General features: G+C 36.2%; 1 protein-coding gene across 4 annotated transcripts in view; it reads right to left on the reverse strand.

Moving 5' to 3' along the window:
* ubox5 (U-box domain containing 5) overlaps positions 1-19,853 on the reverse strand; it is a 75,498-nt gene that overhangs the window by 23,805 nt on the left and 31,840 nt on the right. For 2 of the 4 annotated variants that reach the window (XM_039759052.1, XM_039759053.1), the window contains exons 2-3: positions 17,531-17,637; positions 6,706-6,795 (exon numbers count right to left, since the gene is read on the reverse strand). In XM_039759052.1, coding sequence (XP_039614986.1) covers positions 6,706-6,795; positions 17,531-17,584 — 144 coding nt within the window. In that variant the 5' untranslated portion in view covers positions 17,585-17,637. Of the gene's footprint in view, positions 1-6,705; positions 6,830-17,530; positions 17,638-19,853 lie in introns of those variants that run through there. The other 2 variants (XM_039759055.1, XM_039759054.1) reach the window with 2 other exon arrangements.

A 19,853-nucleotide genomic window follows, 5' to 3' on the forward strand; every position in this document is an offset into this window, starting at 1 on the left:
ATGGCCAACTGTACGTTACATGCTCAAGAGTAAGCTCAGCGCACAGCTTGGTCATATTACAACTGGAGGGCCGAACTGACAACGTGGCATACAAAGAGATCCTTAACAAATAATTATTGGTATATTTTCCCTCAGTTTAAAAAGGTTTAATTTTCTTCTTAATAAAAATTTTAAGGCAGTACTTCGCTGCGAAGCGCGGGTATTTTGCTAGTGAGTTTATATACTCCGATGTTGACTTTATATAATCAGGAATGACTTTATAAATTCCGACTTTCTATATTCAAGTTTTGACTTTATATATTCCAGCGCTGACTTTCTATATTCCAGTTTTCACTTTATATATTCCAGCGCTGACTTTATATATTCAAGTTTTGACTATATATTCGGGAATGACTTTATATATTCTGATGCCAACTTTATATATTCACAAAATCAATTTATTTGCCTGTTTGGCAAATCTGTGTGTGTATATATATGTATGTGTATGTATAGATATATATATATATATATATATATATATATATATATATATATATATATATATATATATATATATATATATATAGATATAGATATAGATATAGATAGATATATGCCAGCAACACTCATGACAATGACAAAACAATTACATTGTCAATCATGTTACGTTATTATTAAAGTGTTTCCTTTTCTTTTACTTCTCCGCTGCCAAGCTGGTATTTTGATATATATATATATATATATATATATATATATATATATATATATATATATATATATATAGAGAGAGAGATATATATATATATATATATATAGATATATATATATATATATATATATATATATATATATATATATATATATATATATATATATATATATAGAGAGAGAGAGAGAGAGAGAGATATATATATATATATATATATATATCTATATATATTTATATATATATATATATATATATATATATATATATATATATATATAGAGATATATATGAGAACAACACTCATATCAATGACAAAACAATTACATTAACAATCAGGTTACGTTATTTTTTAAATTTTTCCTTTTCTTTTTCATAACTTCTTTAACATTCTGCTAGTATATATAGTATTTATATAAATGTATATACACATACATACATACATACATACATATATAGATATATATAAAATATATCTATGTGTGTGTATATATCCATATATATCTATCTATCTATATCTATATCTATATATATATCTATCTATCTATATATATATGGTGATATGCATATTGAGTTTGGGTATCCAAGCAATAAGTAACTAACATTTTTCTTTCTTAAGCTCATTGTTTTCTCACTGATTCCAGGTAGATTATTGATCATTATAGTTTATACTCCTCTTTGTATATTTATAAGCATGACATATAAATATATAAATCTAAAATAGCTCAGTTTGATTTTTTTCTCTCAACTACAGAAAAAAGACACATAACCTCTGCATTCTATTTCTTTGCTTCTTGCCTAAAGAATTATTCAGCTTAGTTTGAACTATTTCTCTCCTATAGAAAAAGGTACATAACACTAAAGTAGTATTCTAGAAACAGCATTCTATCCAGACCTGTTTTAAAATGCTAAGAATTCTGGTATTTCAGCCAGTAAAGATGGATACGTTCTTTAGCTAGTTGTTAAATTTTGTAACATCTGCATTGTGATAGTGGCATTGATTTGCTCAAAGATAGTCTACAAAGTGTGTGTGTGTGTGTGTGTGTGTGTGTGTGTGTATGAGATGCTGCTCTGAACTTTCCTACTGAATTTAACCATTGAAACAACTAAAAGCGTACCCTACACAAAGGTTATTACTTTTCAGTTACAATGATACCAATAGCCAGCACATCAGCTGGCTTTATCCTAACTACTAAGTTACAATAGTTCTCAAAAATAAACCAGGTGTACTTATGGTTTGGTTCTTGTTGACTCTGGGTGTAGGCAATGTCCTAATTCTTCAGGTTCAGCTTTCTTCGGCACATGTAGAAGGATGTTTAGTATGCTTTTTCTTTTCTGAAAAAAGCTTCTAAAAAACGAAACACTACAAATTTACAGTGTTCAAGTGATAATGGACCCTTTCTGCAGCAATGTAAGTTAATTAAGCCTTGAAAGTTAAAGCAAAACATTACTACAAGTGGACCAACTTTTGTCAATTACTAAAATATCCTTTGAATGCAGTAAGCAGTATTGAAACAAAGCATGTTGCAACATTTTTGAAGCATTATTTGGACAATACTGTACTGTATATTTCTATCATAATGCATAGCAAAAAGCAATTATCAAAGGAAGACACATAGATCATTATAGCCTTTAAAACTATTGGACTTTTCTTTACTGAAACTGCAAAGAAAGCCAAGGTTTCAGTGAGTACAATGTCCTACAAAGTCAAAAAGAACATGGAAAATGAAGGATACTTTCACAGGAACAAGTCTGGCAGACCCAAAGCCACAATAAAATTAGCAGACAAGTTTCTGAAAGTCAGCAGCTTACATGATAGATGCCTCAAAAGACAACAGCATCAAGCACAACGTAACATTGTACTCAGTATACTGAGACATTAAACTGCATTGATTTCAACAAAACACTGAAAAAGGGAGTTTTCTAAAACATTTAACCATTTTTGTTAATGACTTTCTTACTGCCACTTGACCAACCAAACCTATGGCTTAGAGTCTTCTCTTCATATTGTCTAGTTTGATTGTCCTTCACTCAGTTTGACTCGTTTTTGTTTCAGTTAATGAGTTTGGTTAATAAAGCACCAGTTTGTTTTCTTTATTCAATCATGCACTGAGTTATGTCTAAAAAGTATTTAATTTTTGTCTGAAAAGTGGTTATTTAACATTACTAATCATGTTACTTTCTATAACAAAACAAAAAATACCTGTAGCATTACATTTTTTTGGAAAGTGAATGTTTGGAAATCTGAAATTTGCTGTTTTTGACAAATTAGAAGAGTTTGATTGCCTCAGTAAAGGTGCATAACTTCACAATCAGAAAGACACTGGTTAACAATGGGGTTTATTAATGAGTAGTAATGCAAAAATCATAAATAAAAAAAGAGCATAAACACTTTTCTCTTTTTTGCTATTAAGGACCTGGACAGTCTCAAAGTATTTTGGGAGAACATTTTATAGAAAAACGAGACTATAGTTTATTAAGTATGTGTAAAGCAAAATGTTGTAGTGTGTCAGTGGTGTGGCAATTCTTTGTTGACTTGGATGATGTAACAGAATATTAAGACAATGATCTAAAACAAAAATGCATATCCACATCAGAATAACTGAAAGGAAGCAAAATTTAAGTTTTGGACTGGCCCAGTCCAAGTCCAGACCTAAACTCAATGAGGAGTTAATGTTCAAATATCCACCAAAGATTTTGAATTAAACCAGTTCTGGAAGAAGGCAAAAATCTTCTACAGTAATGTAAAGGCCTGCTATTGACTTAAAGAATGTGTTGTGTTTCAGTCATTGTAGCAATTTGTACTAAAAGGGGAAAACAGGAAAACAGCCATTTTCTCTCATAATTGTATATGTTACATTCACTGTATGATTTTTTTATTATCTTTTTTGTCTATTGTTAGTACTGTACTGCTGTCACTAAACTGTAGGAGACATACAAGTACTGTAAAATTTTCATTGTATGGAGTAAACAGAAAAATAAACCCGAGCTAATAAACTAAATACAGATAAGAAAAATCAATGAGACTTTATACAGTAATAACATTATTTAACAAAGCAAACTTATAACAGTCTAGCCCCGTCACCAATCCAAAACAAGTCCTTCAGAAGATATGTAAAGCACATCCAAGTCATTAACAATAATCATCGACCAACACTTACTACATACTTTCAAGGAGCATGGTATGGAGAAACATGCTGCTACTTTATTGATCCAGTGTCCTGATTTTGAATCATATTCCCTTATGTCTGTGTGAAATTTGCAAAATCTCTTCATGTATGTATGGGTGTTTCTCCTACATCATAAAAGATGTGAGGGTTTGGTTAAATGGTGACTCTAAATATGGAATACTGGTGAGAGCAATCGTGACTTTGAATATTAACCTTAATAATCTTCTCTGAAGACAAGACAGTAAGTAAGCTAACTAAAGAGAAGACTATTGCCTTCTCAGTTTAGGTACATCTTGTGATTATAATAAGATGTTAAAATAATTTATAAATACTTCACTACACATTTGTACTTTTGACTAGGAATACTGCCTACATCTATGTTTAATGGATGCACATATGCCACAGTAGGCACATCAGGCCATTATGTACCCTTCTATTTTCTGAACCAACTTATTTCAAGTCAAGCTTGCACCTAATCAGGCAGCAACACGTGGAAGGCTGGAAACAGCCGAAAAAGAGGAGCTAGGCCACCACAAGAAATGCTCATGCAATTACCAACACTAAGTCAAATGACAGTTTCACCTTTTAACCTAGCATAACTAGCATATCCATAGAAGAACAGACCATTTGCTTTCTCTCAGTTGATAATTGACTTTTTCTCTCAAGGACAGTTTAAGAATAAAGTCTTATTACCTAAAAAAAGTCCCCTTAAGAAGAACCTTGAACAGGTGTCACATGTACAAGACGCTGTGATATGAACAGCAGTATTTATACTTTCCTTTAAATAAAAAAAAAAGTTTGTTTTTTTATTTTAAACAAGTACATTTGTTAATAGGCATAATGAAAACAATATTTAATTTCATTAATCTCTGTATGTCAAAAGGTATGCATATTTAGCTACTCCAAATAAGGACTATAAACATCTGACTGTTTCATTTTAATGAATTTCCATAGTCCTCAAAACAATACATTAACAACACTTCATTTACTGGAAACACAGTACCACAAGAACTGATACTGAGTCATGAAGAAAAAGACCTCTAGGTGAAATTCTTGATGCAAAGAAAAGGATAAATACTGCTGTTCACATCACAGAATCTTGTACATGTGACACCTACTCAAGGTACATATTAAAGGAGAATTTATTTTTGCTAACAAAAGAAATTCTTTTGTTAACCTCTTTTTTTAACAAGTCTTAATTCTCAAGCTGTCCTTGAGGAAAAAGCCAATTAACAACTGGGAGAAAGCAAAAGAGATGACCTTCGCTCCTTACAAATTATGTGTATAGCCTTCCGAGACTACCTTTTTGACTAACCACATGCTTTTTTTCTTTAAGGAGGTGTGATTGTGACATTCTGCAATTAACTGTGAATTTTACAATGTGTATATGCTTTTTCAATAGAGGTGTTCATACAGACCAATGTACATCACAATCAGCCATCATTTTCTTAGGATGTGGTAAATGCATTGCAGAGTCCTTGACAAATAAATGGACAGAAAGTTCTTTTATGTTTCATTAGTCAATAATATTTAAGAAAATTCACTACACGTTCTCAATGTTAGCTTTCAAAAAATATAGCTTGGTTAAATGTCTGATAAATTAGTAATGAAAAAATGCATATAAGAATAAATGGAGGTGCACAAATCTTGGCCAATGAAGTAGCACAGAGCATCATGAGCAATAAGATGCACCATTTTGGTGTTAAAAGTTTCTTTAAACAAATCCCTATCTCACCCTTTCTTGTGTTACAACCCACCTTTTCCCATGTAAGTGTCTGCATGACCTTTGTCCCCCCATGACACAATTCAGCACAACTGTGAGAGTGTTGAATCAAACCCAACACACTACAATTTTAAACAACAACAACTTGCGATCCACCAGAGGCAGTGGTTAAGAAACTGTACTATAAGACTGCTAAATAAAAACAATTCAATTTATTATTACAGTGGAGGAAATAAGCATTGAACGTAACATTTTTTCCGTAAATATATTTCCAATGAGGTTATTGACACGAAATTCTCACCAGACACTGGTATTAACTCAATAATCCACAAATATAAAAAAATCACAAAATTAAAGGCCACAAATAAATGTATGTTTAATAAAGTGAAATGACACGGGGAAAAAGCATTGAACACTAAGAGAAGCAACCAGCTGAAATCCAAAAATAATTCCACTTCCTATCTTTGCAAATTGATATCAGCTGGGTTACTACTCGTTCATGGGCTATAAAAAGGTGTTTTGCTACCAAGGTGTCACACAAGAAACATCTCATGATGGGTAAAAGCAAACAGCTCTCCTAAGACCTTTGCACACTGAATGTTACAAACCATATCAATAAGGCTGCATACATATTTCAAAAATTATGAATCTTCCAGTAAGCACCACTGGGGCCATTATTCGCAAGTGGAAGAAACATCACTCCACCATCAACAAACCACATACAGGTGTCCCTCACAAGATTTCTGACCAGGGAGTCAGAAAGATAGTCAGAAGAGTAGCCCAAGAGCCAAGGGCCACTCAGAAAAAGCGCCAGAAAGACTTGGAGGCAGCAGGTACAATTGTTACAGAGAAAACAACAGATGATGCACTCCATTATCATTGCTTCTATGTGTACTTACCCCACCCCAGAATTACTGAAGAAAAGGTATGTTGAAGCTCATTTAAAGTTTGCTACACAACATTTGGACAAGCCTAAGAAATACTGGACAAGACCAAAGTTGAACTTTTTGGCTGCCATATGACACACTATGTTTGGAGGAGAAATGACATTGCACATCACATGAAAAGCACTTTACCAACAGTGAAGTTTGGAGGTGGAAGCATCATTGTGTGAAGGTGTTTCTCACCTCATAGTACTGGAAGACTTCATTTAATTGAAGGAACAGTGAATGGGCCATGTACCAAGAGATTCTTGAAGTCAATCTGCTGTCATCCACCTGGATGATGAGGAAGAGACATGAGTGGACCTTCCTGCAAGACAACAATCCAAAACATACAGCAAAGAAACTCTAAATTGGATTCAGAAAATAATGCTGTTAGAACGGCCCAATCAACAACCTGACTTAAATCAAAATGAACATTTGTGGAAGGAACCAAAGATCAGGATTCACAAGAGGGCCCCATAAAATCAAGATTTAAAGACAATCATTTTAGAAGAATGGGTCAAAATCACACCAGCACACTAAAAATATATGGTTTCTTCATACAGGAAGCATCTTGAAGCTGTCATTACAAACAAAGTCTTCTCTACTAAGTATTAAAATGAGCAAGGTCAATACTTTTTTTCCTGTGTCATTAACATACCTTTATTTATGGCCTTTAATGTGATGAATTCTTAAATATATATAGTGAAAGACCAGCCCGGACACAGACAGACACTAAGACTGCCAGAAGTCCAAAGACACAAGTTTATTTTCACAGCACAACATAGCCACAATAAACTCACATGGCTCAGTCCTTTTCCTTTTCTTGCCTTCAGCCGTCTCCACTCCTCTCTCACAAGCTCTGTCCATTACTACCCAACTCTGGCTCTCTGAATGGAGTGAGGCAGCCCCTTTAATAACGTCCCAGATGTGCTCCAGGTGCTCCATGATGATCTTCCGGCAACACTTCCTGGTATGGCGGAAGTTCTGCGGTCCATGGCTCTGGAATTATCCAGATGCCCCATGGCGGTGGCCACGGACACCCACAGGGTTAAGCTTCCCACCTCCGTATCCGTGGCCCTAATGCAATCCAGGGGGGCTGCCCTCTTGCACCCCAGGGAAGATATTACCCCTCTCCCAGTCCTTCCCTTCTCCAGGCATCCCAGTGGGGCAAGGTCCCTGGTCGTCTGCCACAATATTTTATTTTATATATATATATATATATATATCTCATGTGAAAACAAAAGTATGCTCTCTTTCAGTTCCAAGGTTTTACATATCAGGAAAGAATTAAAAAATCTGGTGCTTAACTAGTTCTAAAATTAGGTAAATACAACCTCAGATAAACAACAACACATGACATATTACACTGTGTCATTATTTATTTAACAAAAACCAAGCCAAAATGCAGAAAGAGTGTGTGAAAAATTAAGTACACCTTTACTGCTTCCATCAGAACTAAGAAGGTAAGTAGCAGCCAGGTGCTGCTAATTAAATGCACTTGAATAATTGATTATTAGTAAATGTGAGCACCTCTATAAAAGCAGAGGTTCTGGCAGCTTACGGGTTCAGTTGTGTGTTAACACAAAGCCAATTGGGAAAGACATTATTAATGATCTCAGAAAAGCAATTGTTGTTGCCCATGAATCTGAGAAGGGTTATGAGGCGATTTCCAAACAATTTGAAGTCCATCATTCTACAGTGAGAACGATTATTTACAAGTGGAAAACATTCACTACAGTTGCCAATCTTCCCAGGAGTGGACATCCCAGCAAATCCACCTCTAGGTCAGACAATGCAATGCTGAGAGAAACTGTAAAAAACACAAGAGCTACATCTCAGATTCTTCTGGCCTCAATTACCATGTTAAATGTTAAAGTACAATTATAAAAAGACTGAACAGGTATGGTTTGTCTGGAAGGGTTTCCCTGAGAAAGCCTTTTCTCTCTAAAAAGTACATGGCGACATGGCTCAGGTTTGCAAAGTTGCATTTGTACAAACCACAAGACTCTTGAAACAATGTCCTTTGGACGGACAAGACCAAAGTGGAGATGTCTGACCATAATACACAGCACCACATTTGGTGAAAACCAAACCAGGCATATTAGCACAAACACCTCAAACCAACTGTTATGCACGGTCATGGAGGTGTGATGATTTGGGCATGCTTTGCAATCACAGGACCCGGGCACCCTGAAGTCATTGAGTCGACTGTGAACTCTGTATATCAAAGTATTCTAGAGTCAAAAGAGAGGCCATCTGTCTGACAGCTAAAGCTTGGCCGAAACTGAGTCATGCAAATTGATAGTGATCTCAACCACACCATAATACAGAATGGCTGAAAAAGAAAAGAATCAAAGTGTTACAATGACCCTGTCAAAGTCTAGACCTCAACCCGAGTGAAACGCTGTGGTGGAACCTTAATAGCGCTGTGTATAAACAAATGCCTGCAAACCTCAATGAACTGAAACACGTTGTGAAGAAGAGAGGGACAAAATTCCTCTGCAACGATGTGAGAAACTGATAAAGTCATACAGAAAATGATTACTACAAGTTATTGCTGCTACAGGAGGCTTTACAAGATATTTAAATTACGGGGAATACTTAGTTTTTCACACAAGGCTTCTGCACTTTTGCTAAATAAATAATAACACAGTGGAATCAGTTGTGTGTTGTTTTACGCCTGAGGTTAGATTTAAATAATTTTAGAACCTGGTAAGGACCAGGGGCCTCATGTATAAACTGTGCATATGTACAAAAGTGTTGCATATGTCACAATTAACTTCAAGATGTTTAAAAACTAAACTTGGCATAAAGCCCCACACATTTTCAAGGCAGGGTCCCCCTTTGCTGCTTGGTTTTGCAAATTGACGGCACCCACCAGCAAAGCAGTGGTACTGTTTCTTGTGGTCTACTTTTCTTTTTTAGATTCACATCTATTGGGTTTTATCAAATACATCAAAATTAGTTGCACAGTATTTACAAATTTAATTAACTTCATTGTAATGATTATGTAACAATATAGTTGTGCACAGAATGGCCAAGTTATTCCACCTACCATAGTTGCTATAGAATTGTTAGAAGACATCGCAAATGGAAGAATTAGAAAAGAGCAGATGATGACGACTGACTATCCTCTTAGAGATGTGTACTGAACTGCCGCCAGCTTTACAAAGGCAGACTTTGAGGAACTATGCTCTACCTGCTCCTATGCAGGTTCTGTCCACTCTCGGGTTTTTAGCCGCAGGATCTTTTCAATATGAACTTTCTGTCTGATCAGGTATTTCATAATCATCACTGGGCTGTATAGGATGGTATTATCCATTTGTCATTCAATTTGCAGCAATGTCAGGTTTTCCAAATGTAACCGCAGTAGTAAATTGCATGTACATTGCTAATGCAACTACACCGGACAAGTTATATCAGCCAGGTATGAATCACCCAAAGAATGAGCCAACATTGCATCATATATAGCTGGAAAACCTATAAAAACAGCAGCTCCACACAGTCACAGGTGCTTTTTCCAACTAGTGTGGCAAATGGCAAGCAATCCTTTTAAGGATAGTGAGTCATCTCAAAGTAAAGAGCAGAGAATATGCCCATTGTGGTGCTTGGTGCAGTCGCTACGCTATAAAGGCACCTGCAGAGAATGAACTTGCTTATGTAAATAGAAAGCATTTCCACTTGATTAATTTGCTGCTCTATTAGTGCACGGTAAGTGTGTCACAGTGTATAAGCATGTACCTGAACAGATGCACTATGATGAATATAACCCTGTCAAACCAAATGATCAGCCAGATCACACAGCATTAAAACTTTGTTTGAATGTAATTAATTGAATGTAAAAAATAGGTAATCAGTTGCAGCATTTACTTTTTAACCAATTCCTTTAATTTATGGTCAATATCACATTGTAGAGCCCTTATATTCATTATTTCATTGGCCACAACTCTTACAGCAACCACTATTGCATATTGTGACTTCAGAACACTTTGTCAGCACACAGTCAGGTGGCCTCCCAGCAGTTTCTGAGGCAGAAGTGTGTGTCCAGCCAAAACAATTTATTTTTGTATAGCTCAAAGTCACACAAGAAGTGCAGCAATGGGCTTTAACAGGCCTTGCCTTTTGACAGTCCTCCAGCTTTGACTCTAAGAAGACAAGGAAAAACTCCCAAAAAACCCTTGTAGGGGGAAAAAAAATGGAAGAAACCTTGGGAGAGGCAGTTCAAAGACAGACCCCTTTCGATGTAGGTTGGGCGTGCAGTGGGTGTCAAAAAAAGGGGGTAAATACAATACAATACACAGAACAGAACACAAGTAATCCTCAATAATATAGAATAGTGCAATAGAAATATTATAAGTAGGGAGCAAAATCCAACAGTAGATGATATTACATAAAATGATTTGGATTTGCCAGTACCTGAAGACGTACTCGGCACAGCAGCATCATCAAATGGGGGGGCAGTTTTTGTAATATTGTCTGAAACAGAATAAATAGATGGTGGGTTGTGACTCACCTTTATACGTCGACTGTGATATCTTTTTTTTTCTTTTGGGCACTGTGCGACTTTCTGAACTTGTACTTTCAGTGTCTCTGCCATGCTTGTGTTTCTTAAACCACTGCATCAGCCAACAAATAGTATGTTTTTTCTTGCCTCCACTTTGCATTTGCTAAAATTCTCCTTTTTTCCAAGTGCCTTGTCCATAATTTTTTAACCAGACTCTGAATGGATGGTGATATTTATATTAATTTGCATATTAAAATATACAAAATTCTGGGAGGAGTTGGGGTGGGGCTGTAGGTGCATTAAATTTCCTGTTCGTTTGGATTTGTAAAGGGGAAGTGAGTGGAACTTGGCATACGCACAGATTTTTGCATCTGGATTTTTTGTGCATACAAACATTTCCACTTTTGTCCGTACGCCATATTTTAGTGATAGATAGATAGATAGATAGATAGATAGATAGATAGATAGATAGATAGATAGATAGATAGATAGATAGATAGATAGATAGATATTAATCCCAAGGGGAAATTCACATAATCCAGCAGCAGTATACTGATACAAAGAAACAATATTAAATTAAATAGTAATAAAAATGAAAAAAATTAAAATAAAATTAATGTTAGCATTTACTCCCCCGGGTGGAATTGAAGAGTCACATAGTGTGGAGGAGGAACGATCTCCTCAGTCTGTCCGTGGAGCAGGACAGTGACAAAACTCTGTCACTGAAGCTACTCCTCTGCCTGGAGATGACACTGTTCAGCATAGTGTGAATTCTATGTACAGTGTTATACATGAGGCACCAGATGTTTTTTTATGATATCCTGACACATAAAACCATAGAACTGCAAGAGGGTGTAATTTCTTTTTCACATGACTGTATACATACACATTTCATTCTGAACACATTCCAGAATGACCAAAAAAGAAAATTAAAAACTTCAGACTTCAGCAGTCACAGTGAGGCATTGTGCAGGCATATTGCCATTGATATAAAGGAGCCCCAGTAGCATTTCTTGACACATTTCTGCTGAATAATCCATTGTCTAAAAGTACTCAGTGTTACTGTGTCAGAGAGAAGATGTACAGCATTGTTCATAATGGCACTCAATTTTGTTTTAATTCTCTCCGTTGCTACTACCTCAAGGGGGGTCCACAGTGCGTCTGATAACAGAGTCTGCCCTTTAAATTAGATTGCCGTTTTGGTGCTCCTCACTTGAAGTGATGTTACCAGCCCAACCCACCACAGCATAGAAAATCAAACTGGCCATCACAGAGTTATAGAAGATGTGAAGGAAGTCACTAGCCACATTAAAGGAAAACAGCCAGCATGTATATATAGTTTCTCTGTTAGGAGACCAGTCCATCTTCTCATTTATGTGGACCCTCAAGTACATCTAAGAGTCTACCACCTCTAAATTTGTTTCCCTAAATCATGACCGCACATGGAGGCTGTCTGATGCAGTGAAAGCCAATAAACTGTTCCTTGGTTTTGCTGAAGTTTAGTTGTAGACAATTCGTTCTGTGCCAAGAAACAAAGTTCTCTACCAAAACCTTCTACTCTGCATCGTCTCCCTTATCAATACAACCCCCCTAAGTGCACAATCATTTGAGAATTTCTGCACTGGTGCTATTATTTATAGTTGGAGTTGTACAGAGTGAATAATCAAAGGGGACAAGACTGTTCGTTGTGGTGCTTCACTGTTGTTCACATTCATATCAGAAGCACAGTCCATGAGTCTGAAACACTGTTGTCTGCTAGATCGAGAGTTCATTATCAAGGCCACTAGAGGCACATCTATCTAAATATTTCTGAGCATACCCAAACCTACATGGCCCTGTGTGAAAAAGTAATTGCCCCCTTGTTAAAAAATAACCTAACTGTGGTGTATCACACCTGAGTTCAATTTCCGTAGCCACCCCCAGGCCTGATTACTGCCACACCTGTTTCAATTAAGAAATCACTTAAATAGGAGCTGCCTGACACAGAGAAGTAGACCAAAAGCACCTCAAAAGCTAGAAATCTTGCCAAGATCCAAAGAAATTCAGGAACAAATGAGAACAGAAGTAATTGAGATCTATCAGTCTGGTAAAGGTTATAAAGCCATTTCTAAAGCTTTGGGACTCCAGCGAACCACAGTGAGAGCCATTATCCACAAATGGCAAAAACATGGAACAGTGGTGAACCTTCCCAGGAGTGGCCGGCCGACCAAAATTGCCCCAAGAGCGCAGAGACGACTCATTCGAGAGGTCACAAAAGACCCCAGGACAACATCTAAAGAACTGCAGGCCTCACTTGCCTCAATTAAGGTCAGTGTTCACGACTCCACCATAAGAAAGAGACTGGGTAAAAACGGCCTGCATGGCAGATTTCCAAGACGCAAACCACTGTTAAGCAGAAAGAACATTAGGGCTTGTCTCAATTTTGCTAAGAAACATCTCAATGATTGCCAAGACTTTTGGGAAAACACCTTGTGGACTGATGAGACAAAAGTTGAACTTTTTGGAAGGCAAATGTCCGTTACATCTGGCGTAAAAGGAACACAGCATTTCAGAAAAGAACATCATACCAACAGTAAAATATGGTGGTGGTAGTGTGATGGTCTGGGGTTGTTTTGCTGCTTCAGGACCTGGAAGGTTTGCTGTGATAGATGGAACCATGAATTCTACTGTCTACCAAAATATCCTGAAGGAGAATGTCCGGCCATCTGTTCGTCAACTCAAGCTGAAGCGATCTTGGGTGCTGCAACAGGACAATGACCCAAAACACACCAGCAAATCCACCTCTGAATGGCTGAAGAAAAACAAAATGAAGACTTTGGAGTGGCCTAATCAAAGTCCTGACCTGAATCCAATTGAGATGCTATGGCATGACCTTAAAAAGGCGGTTCATGCTAGAAAACCCTCAAATAAAGCTGAATTACAATAATTCTGCAAAGATGAGTGGGCCAAAATTCCTCCAGAGTGCTGTAAAAGACTCATTGCAAGTTATCGCAAACGCTTGATTGCAGTTATTGCTGCTAAGGGTGGCCCAACCAGTTATTAGGTTCAGGGGGCAATTACTTTTTCACACAGGGCCATGTAGGTTTGGATTTTTTTTTCTCCCTAAATAATAAAAACCATCATTTAAAAACTGCATTTTGTGTTTATTTGTGTTATATTTGACTAATGGTTAAATGTGTTTGATGATCAGAAACATTTTGTGTGACAAACATGCAAAAGAATAAGAAATCAGGAAGGGGGCAAATAGTTTTTCACACCACTGTAAATGTCATTGGTCTGAGTCATTTAATGCTTGCTCAGTCCTCCAGATGCTTTAATACATAACTAAATAAATTAAATTTTTCAAACCATAAAAGTATAAAATGCAAGCAATAAAAACAAATGGGTAATTAGATTTGAAGGACAGTCCCTATCTAGTCTCTGCCTGTCTTTCTGCTCCAATGTGCAGCTGTCCATGGACTGAAAGAGTATGAAATAAGTAGAAGGTAATTCATTAAGAAGGATTTCTCTGTTGATGATGGCCTGAAACTCCACAAGATAATTACAATAAAGACTTTATTCCTTCCTTCCTAAAAGGGCAGAAAAATGCCTATGTGATCTTTTTAATACTGATTCTCTTGCAGAGGGAAGACCCTTTATCATTTTGAACAGTGATTTTCCAGTCGTTCTTGGATTTATATATTGTCTATGGTTTTCATTATGGTTGCCCCTTATTAAGTCTATAGTTATACTCCTACACAACAATAAATACTTTTTTCTAAAGGATTGTTCGGCTACAAAACCTAATGCAGCTGATGTGCTGTGACAAACTAAAGCAATTTTAAGCACAAAAATGTCATTATGAAGTTGAATGTACCTGCCTAAAAAAGAAGACACTCCCAACAGCAGCCTGATCTTAGTTTTTGGGCCATGTTTTTAGTGAAGAAATCTGATCAGATGGCAAGTATCAGAAAAACACCCCGACATCAAGAAAGGCAATTTTATTCTACTGCAAGACAGACAACCAAGTAAAGACCTGACAACTTAAGACTGGAAAAAAAACAAAGGCAGTACATATTTGAAACCTTTCTAAGGTTTACATTCATTGGATTGATAAATGTAGATGGTATTTTAATCCAAAAGGACTATAGCTCGTTTAAAAAAAAAAAAAACTTTTGCACATTACACTTAACTTCATCTAATGGTTATCAAATTGGAAGTTTTATTAGTTTATTTGCCTAGATTAGCAGCATTCTTTGTGCGAGTACAGTGTTAATGCCTGCAAGAAGTTCAAAATATCTCATGTTACTACTCTGCAATCTGTTGATGTTAAGTCATGAAGAAGATCTGCTTCATACATGCAAGGATAAACAGAAGCACTGTCTCTGTATTAGCAAAGGCTAGGCCAGTGGACCAGAAAAAAAAAAAAAAAAGATCCTTCAATCAACAGTAAATAAAGTATTGCCAATTTAACTGCCATTACTACTCAGAAGATTGCTGTGGCCTGCGTACCAACATTTTTAGAGCTAAGGTGGAGATGTTAAACTTGATAAACTAGTTAAATGGAAAGGAAAACACAAATAACTTTCGAAAATTGATCATTTGGATATTTCACATAAAAAGAACTTCTCAGAATAGACAGATACTGGACTCACTAGCATTCACTTTGAGACACCTTTAACTTTTTGACGGCTGAACATTTTCTTTCCAAAAAACTCAGTTTTCTAAAAAGCACACAAAGCAATGGTTTCAAACATAAATCAACATAAAACATATGTTGCTACATGCCGTGGCTGCTGTTGGTGCATGGTCGACATCTCTGGCAGCAGTGGTTGTGTGGGGACACCTCACTGGTCAGCAGAAATGCACGGTGGGCCGACTACCTGGCTGTTTTCACACAGCAGGTGGGTGGTGATGGCAGTCACAGTGTGACACAATATGGCTTGTACCTCTTCTCATCACAAGTGGTGGTCCTCCCAGGTGAATGCTGTTGTAGGGGCATCAGCTACACGAAAGTGTTCAGCACCACAATCAGCTGGGGGCCGATCAGATGATGCTGGTACCTCACTTTCATTTTCGACATCCATCTCCAGATCACTTGTATCAAACTCAGAGTCCGACAAGTCAGAGTCCTATTCAGTGAAATTACGTAAAACGTCCATGGAGTATTTTCCTTTGCTTTGGTCTCTCACCAGATGTTGGTGCTATTTTAGAGGTTCTTTGCTCTTCGCTACTCATGCACACGTAGGGAATCGAGGTTAAATCAACAAAGCTATGTAACTTTCCTTCTAGGAAAGAGAGTCAAACTAAAACATAACGGCGATTTTTGTTGTAGTTTACAAATGATTACCATCCTCAGCCCCTGAATTTTGACAAAAGTCGACATCAGCCCTGAAAGAGTTAATAAGGACACTCAAACAACTTTGTCAGGCTCAGTATTAAGAATAAGTGTGAAGTTATTAAGCAAGTTTAGTAACTGATGATGATGGACAGGAGTCAACGTCAATGATGGTCAAGTAACAGGTATTTTCAAGACAAATATTGAGGGACTACATCTTACGAACAGTTACTTCAGTAATGAAGAAGTTTCCAGATTTTCCATGAGACACTGAAAAGAAACATTTGTCAGCCACAAAACACGCTCTTTTCATCAATTTCTTTCAAGGTAACTAATGCTTCTGCCTCCAAATCTTTCTTCCTCTGGTTTAAGGTGACTTTAAATCTCACACCAGAGTTATTTATGAGAACTGGGAAAGGTCCAATTTCGTGGAGGGAAAGCAAGCTGCAGCTTTATGCACCTCACAGCCTACAGTAGCTCTTAAAAAAAAACAATCTCTTAAGAAACATCTCCAACTAATAATATTTCTGGTAGCTTGGTGGCAGACAATCAATTCACTTGATGAGATGTCAGGGATTCCATTTATCCCTGCTGAGATAAGCTTTGCTTTACTCAACTTCTCTCATTTTGAACATATAGTGAAAACATCTCTTAAGGCTGTTTAAGAAATTTTTTGTCCTCTTGAACACTTTCTGCCGACTACTGTATCTGTCATTTAGTATGCTTTTTAAAAACTAAGTAAGAACTGACAATAACAGTAATTTCCTTCTGGATGTTTATATTTTAGGAATAGCTAATGTAAAATTTCAGTCATCTGTTGGGACAAACATGCATCCTGAGACTGCCTCAGCAGGGCCAGTGATAGAATTTGCTGTACTGCTGCTCCCCACATGACCACATTCATCAATAAAGTGCTTTCTGAGTTCAACTGATAAGCACAGAGTGAAGCTTGTTTCTTTCACAGATTGCAGACCTTGGAGGACTTTCCTCCCAATGAAACATTTACAGATTTTGAATATGTGATCCACGAGTTCATTGACGATCAAAAGCAGCACTAGAACCAATAGAAGTGCTATGACAAGTGTAAACTGAGTTATGACACAGGATGCTGCAAATTTCAAAATGTTGTTTATGCAAACAGTTCACTGTCAGCAAGTAACAAAATGCAGTGAATTTCCCTTTTAGGTATATTGTTGTTCCATTACCTTGTTGCAGTCAATGGAGGGTTTAAAGTGAGGCAAACACAGGTCAATTACCATGACGCTGTCAGGCTCTCCCAAATTCAGATGTTGTCTTGGAAAGAGGACTTGTGCTATATGAATAGAAAAGACACTTATCAGAAAACAGGTATGAATTGGCATTAATATTTACTGTTACCTTCATTCAACAGTTTGTGGATGTAAACAGAGTATGTGTTGAAAAATGAAACCATTCAAAATCAGATTTAATTTTCTAAAATTATATATCCTTAAACATTTAGGAAATAAGGGTAACACTTCAGGTACTGCAAAATGCATCTATAAATCATGTACTCGTATGTAAATTACACTTATAAAACATCAGCAGATAGGTTACTCATCTCTGAGCAGTATGAAGACCTTTTGATATGCTGGTAAAATTACTCGTTAATATGAAGGATTCATATGTCTTATACTGTACTATGCATTATCAAGAGAAATTGGTCTTACTTAAGCAATCCTGGACCACTCCAAAGTGAAGATATTTTAGCTGGTTGCTCTGCAAAGATGAATAACCACTTTACTGATGTTTTGTAAGTGTTTTTAACACCATAAGAATCACCTTAGTTAAGGTCGTGTTACTTAAGAGTAAATGAATAATTGACATAAGCAATATTACAGAACTACATTTAATTATATTTACACGTTATTAAAGGGAATAATTTACTAAACTTTAAAAATTATTTGTTTAACTTAGAAAATATTAAATGGTTTATGGAAATCTCTGACTTAGGTCAGGTTTTATATTTAAGTATTTATGCATTTCTGACAATGCTGTAAACAGGCCCAGAAGCATAAAAAAATCCATAAAGAGGTATCTCAAATTCCGATGGGGGGTGAGGGCATTTCAAGTAACATTGGCCTTTGCAAAAAACCTAAGCTCAAACCATACTGAAATAACTCAGGGAAGTGGTACAGAGCTCAACAAATGCAATTTATACCTACACATATCATTGACACATAATGCATTCACAAAAAGTATGCCTAATGACCAATGTAAATAAAAAAAATCCAACTGTTTTATTGTGCTATCAGATCAATTAACATGCACCTAACACAAAAGGCACCAACTAGCCTCTAAGTTTCTTTTCTTAATGTGGAGATAGGAAGAAGTGTGAAAAAAGCAATACAACTGTTATCTTAAAACTCTTACCTGTACCACTGTCCACATTGTGCCCTGCATATTCAGCCCTATTGACCTTTATAAGCTGACTGCTTCATTAACCAGGACTGTCTTTTGAGTTCACTTCTTTACTTTAACCCAGTCTACCACTAATATAGGACTTCTCAATAGTCCTTTTGAGTCCTTAAGGGACCACAGCTAGACAAGAATGACCTTGCATCTCAGCAATACTAGTAATCAATCAAAGACACATTTTTACTTACAGGAGAAAGTAAGTAAACTTGGCTGATGAAGGGGCCTTAGCTGCCTCAAAAGCTTGCATTTGTAATCTATTTAGTTAACCAATAAAAGGTGTCATTTCACCCTGCTTTCTCCTGTATCAATCTATGGCTAACACGGTACAACACTCTACTGCTACAGTTTTACTTAAGAATATACTTAATTTGCATAACCAATAACAGCAAATATAAGCAACACAAAAAAATATACAGTGTGGGTAGGGTTCACGGAGTCTTCATTCCATTCCACATGAAATTTCCCAAATGGTTTCTTTACTTTAGTTACAAATTATATATCCTTGATCAAAAAATGAAAATAAAGATTTTTTTTGTCAGAAGGGGGGCTCCTTTCCAAGTGCCCACTAAGCTCCATTTAAGTGTCCATATTCAGCTGAGAGGCTCTCTTTAAGTGTTCTGTTTTTCCCATTGACAGTTTCTGCAACAAATGGCAACTGAACTAAACTGAGAGAACTCTTAGAAAAAATTCGTACTCTCTCTTCCCTTCTTATGCAAACTACTATTTGCCAATACTACTAGTATTTTGAAAGCTTGGTACTATATCTTTATCACAAAAGCTCAAAGTTGATTCCCATGAGAAATAGAAGCTGTACTTTCAAACTTAAAAAAATACTCTGAATCCTGTTTTGCCTTTCAGCTTTCTCAAAAACACTTATGTTCAGCATAACAAGATTTTCAAGGCCGTTAACCTAAAAATCTACTAGTTGAAAACGTTAAAGCATCCCACATACACATAAAATTATAGTAAACTACAATAGAAATCAATTATGTCGAAAACAAAAACCATAAAGTCTTACTTTGATAAATTCAAATTATATGACACTTCAATGATGCTAGCTTTAATACTTGTTAGTTTACCCACTATCATTTA

This window comes from Polypterus senegalus, chromosome 7 (genome assembly GCF_016835505.1).
Source record: "Polypterus senegalus isolate Bchr_013 chromosome 7, ASM1683550v1, whole genome shotgun sequence".
In the NCBI taxonomy this organism is placed as follows: domain Eukaryota; kingdom Metazoa; phylum Chordata; class Cladistia; order Polypteriformes; family Polypteridae; genus Polypterus; species Polypterus senegalus.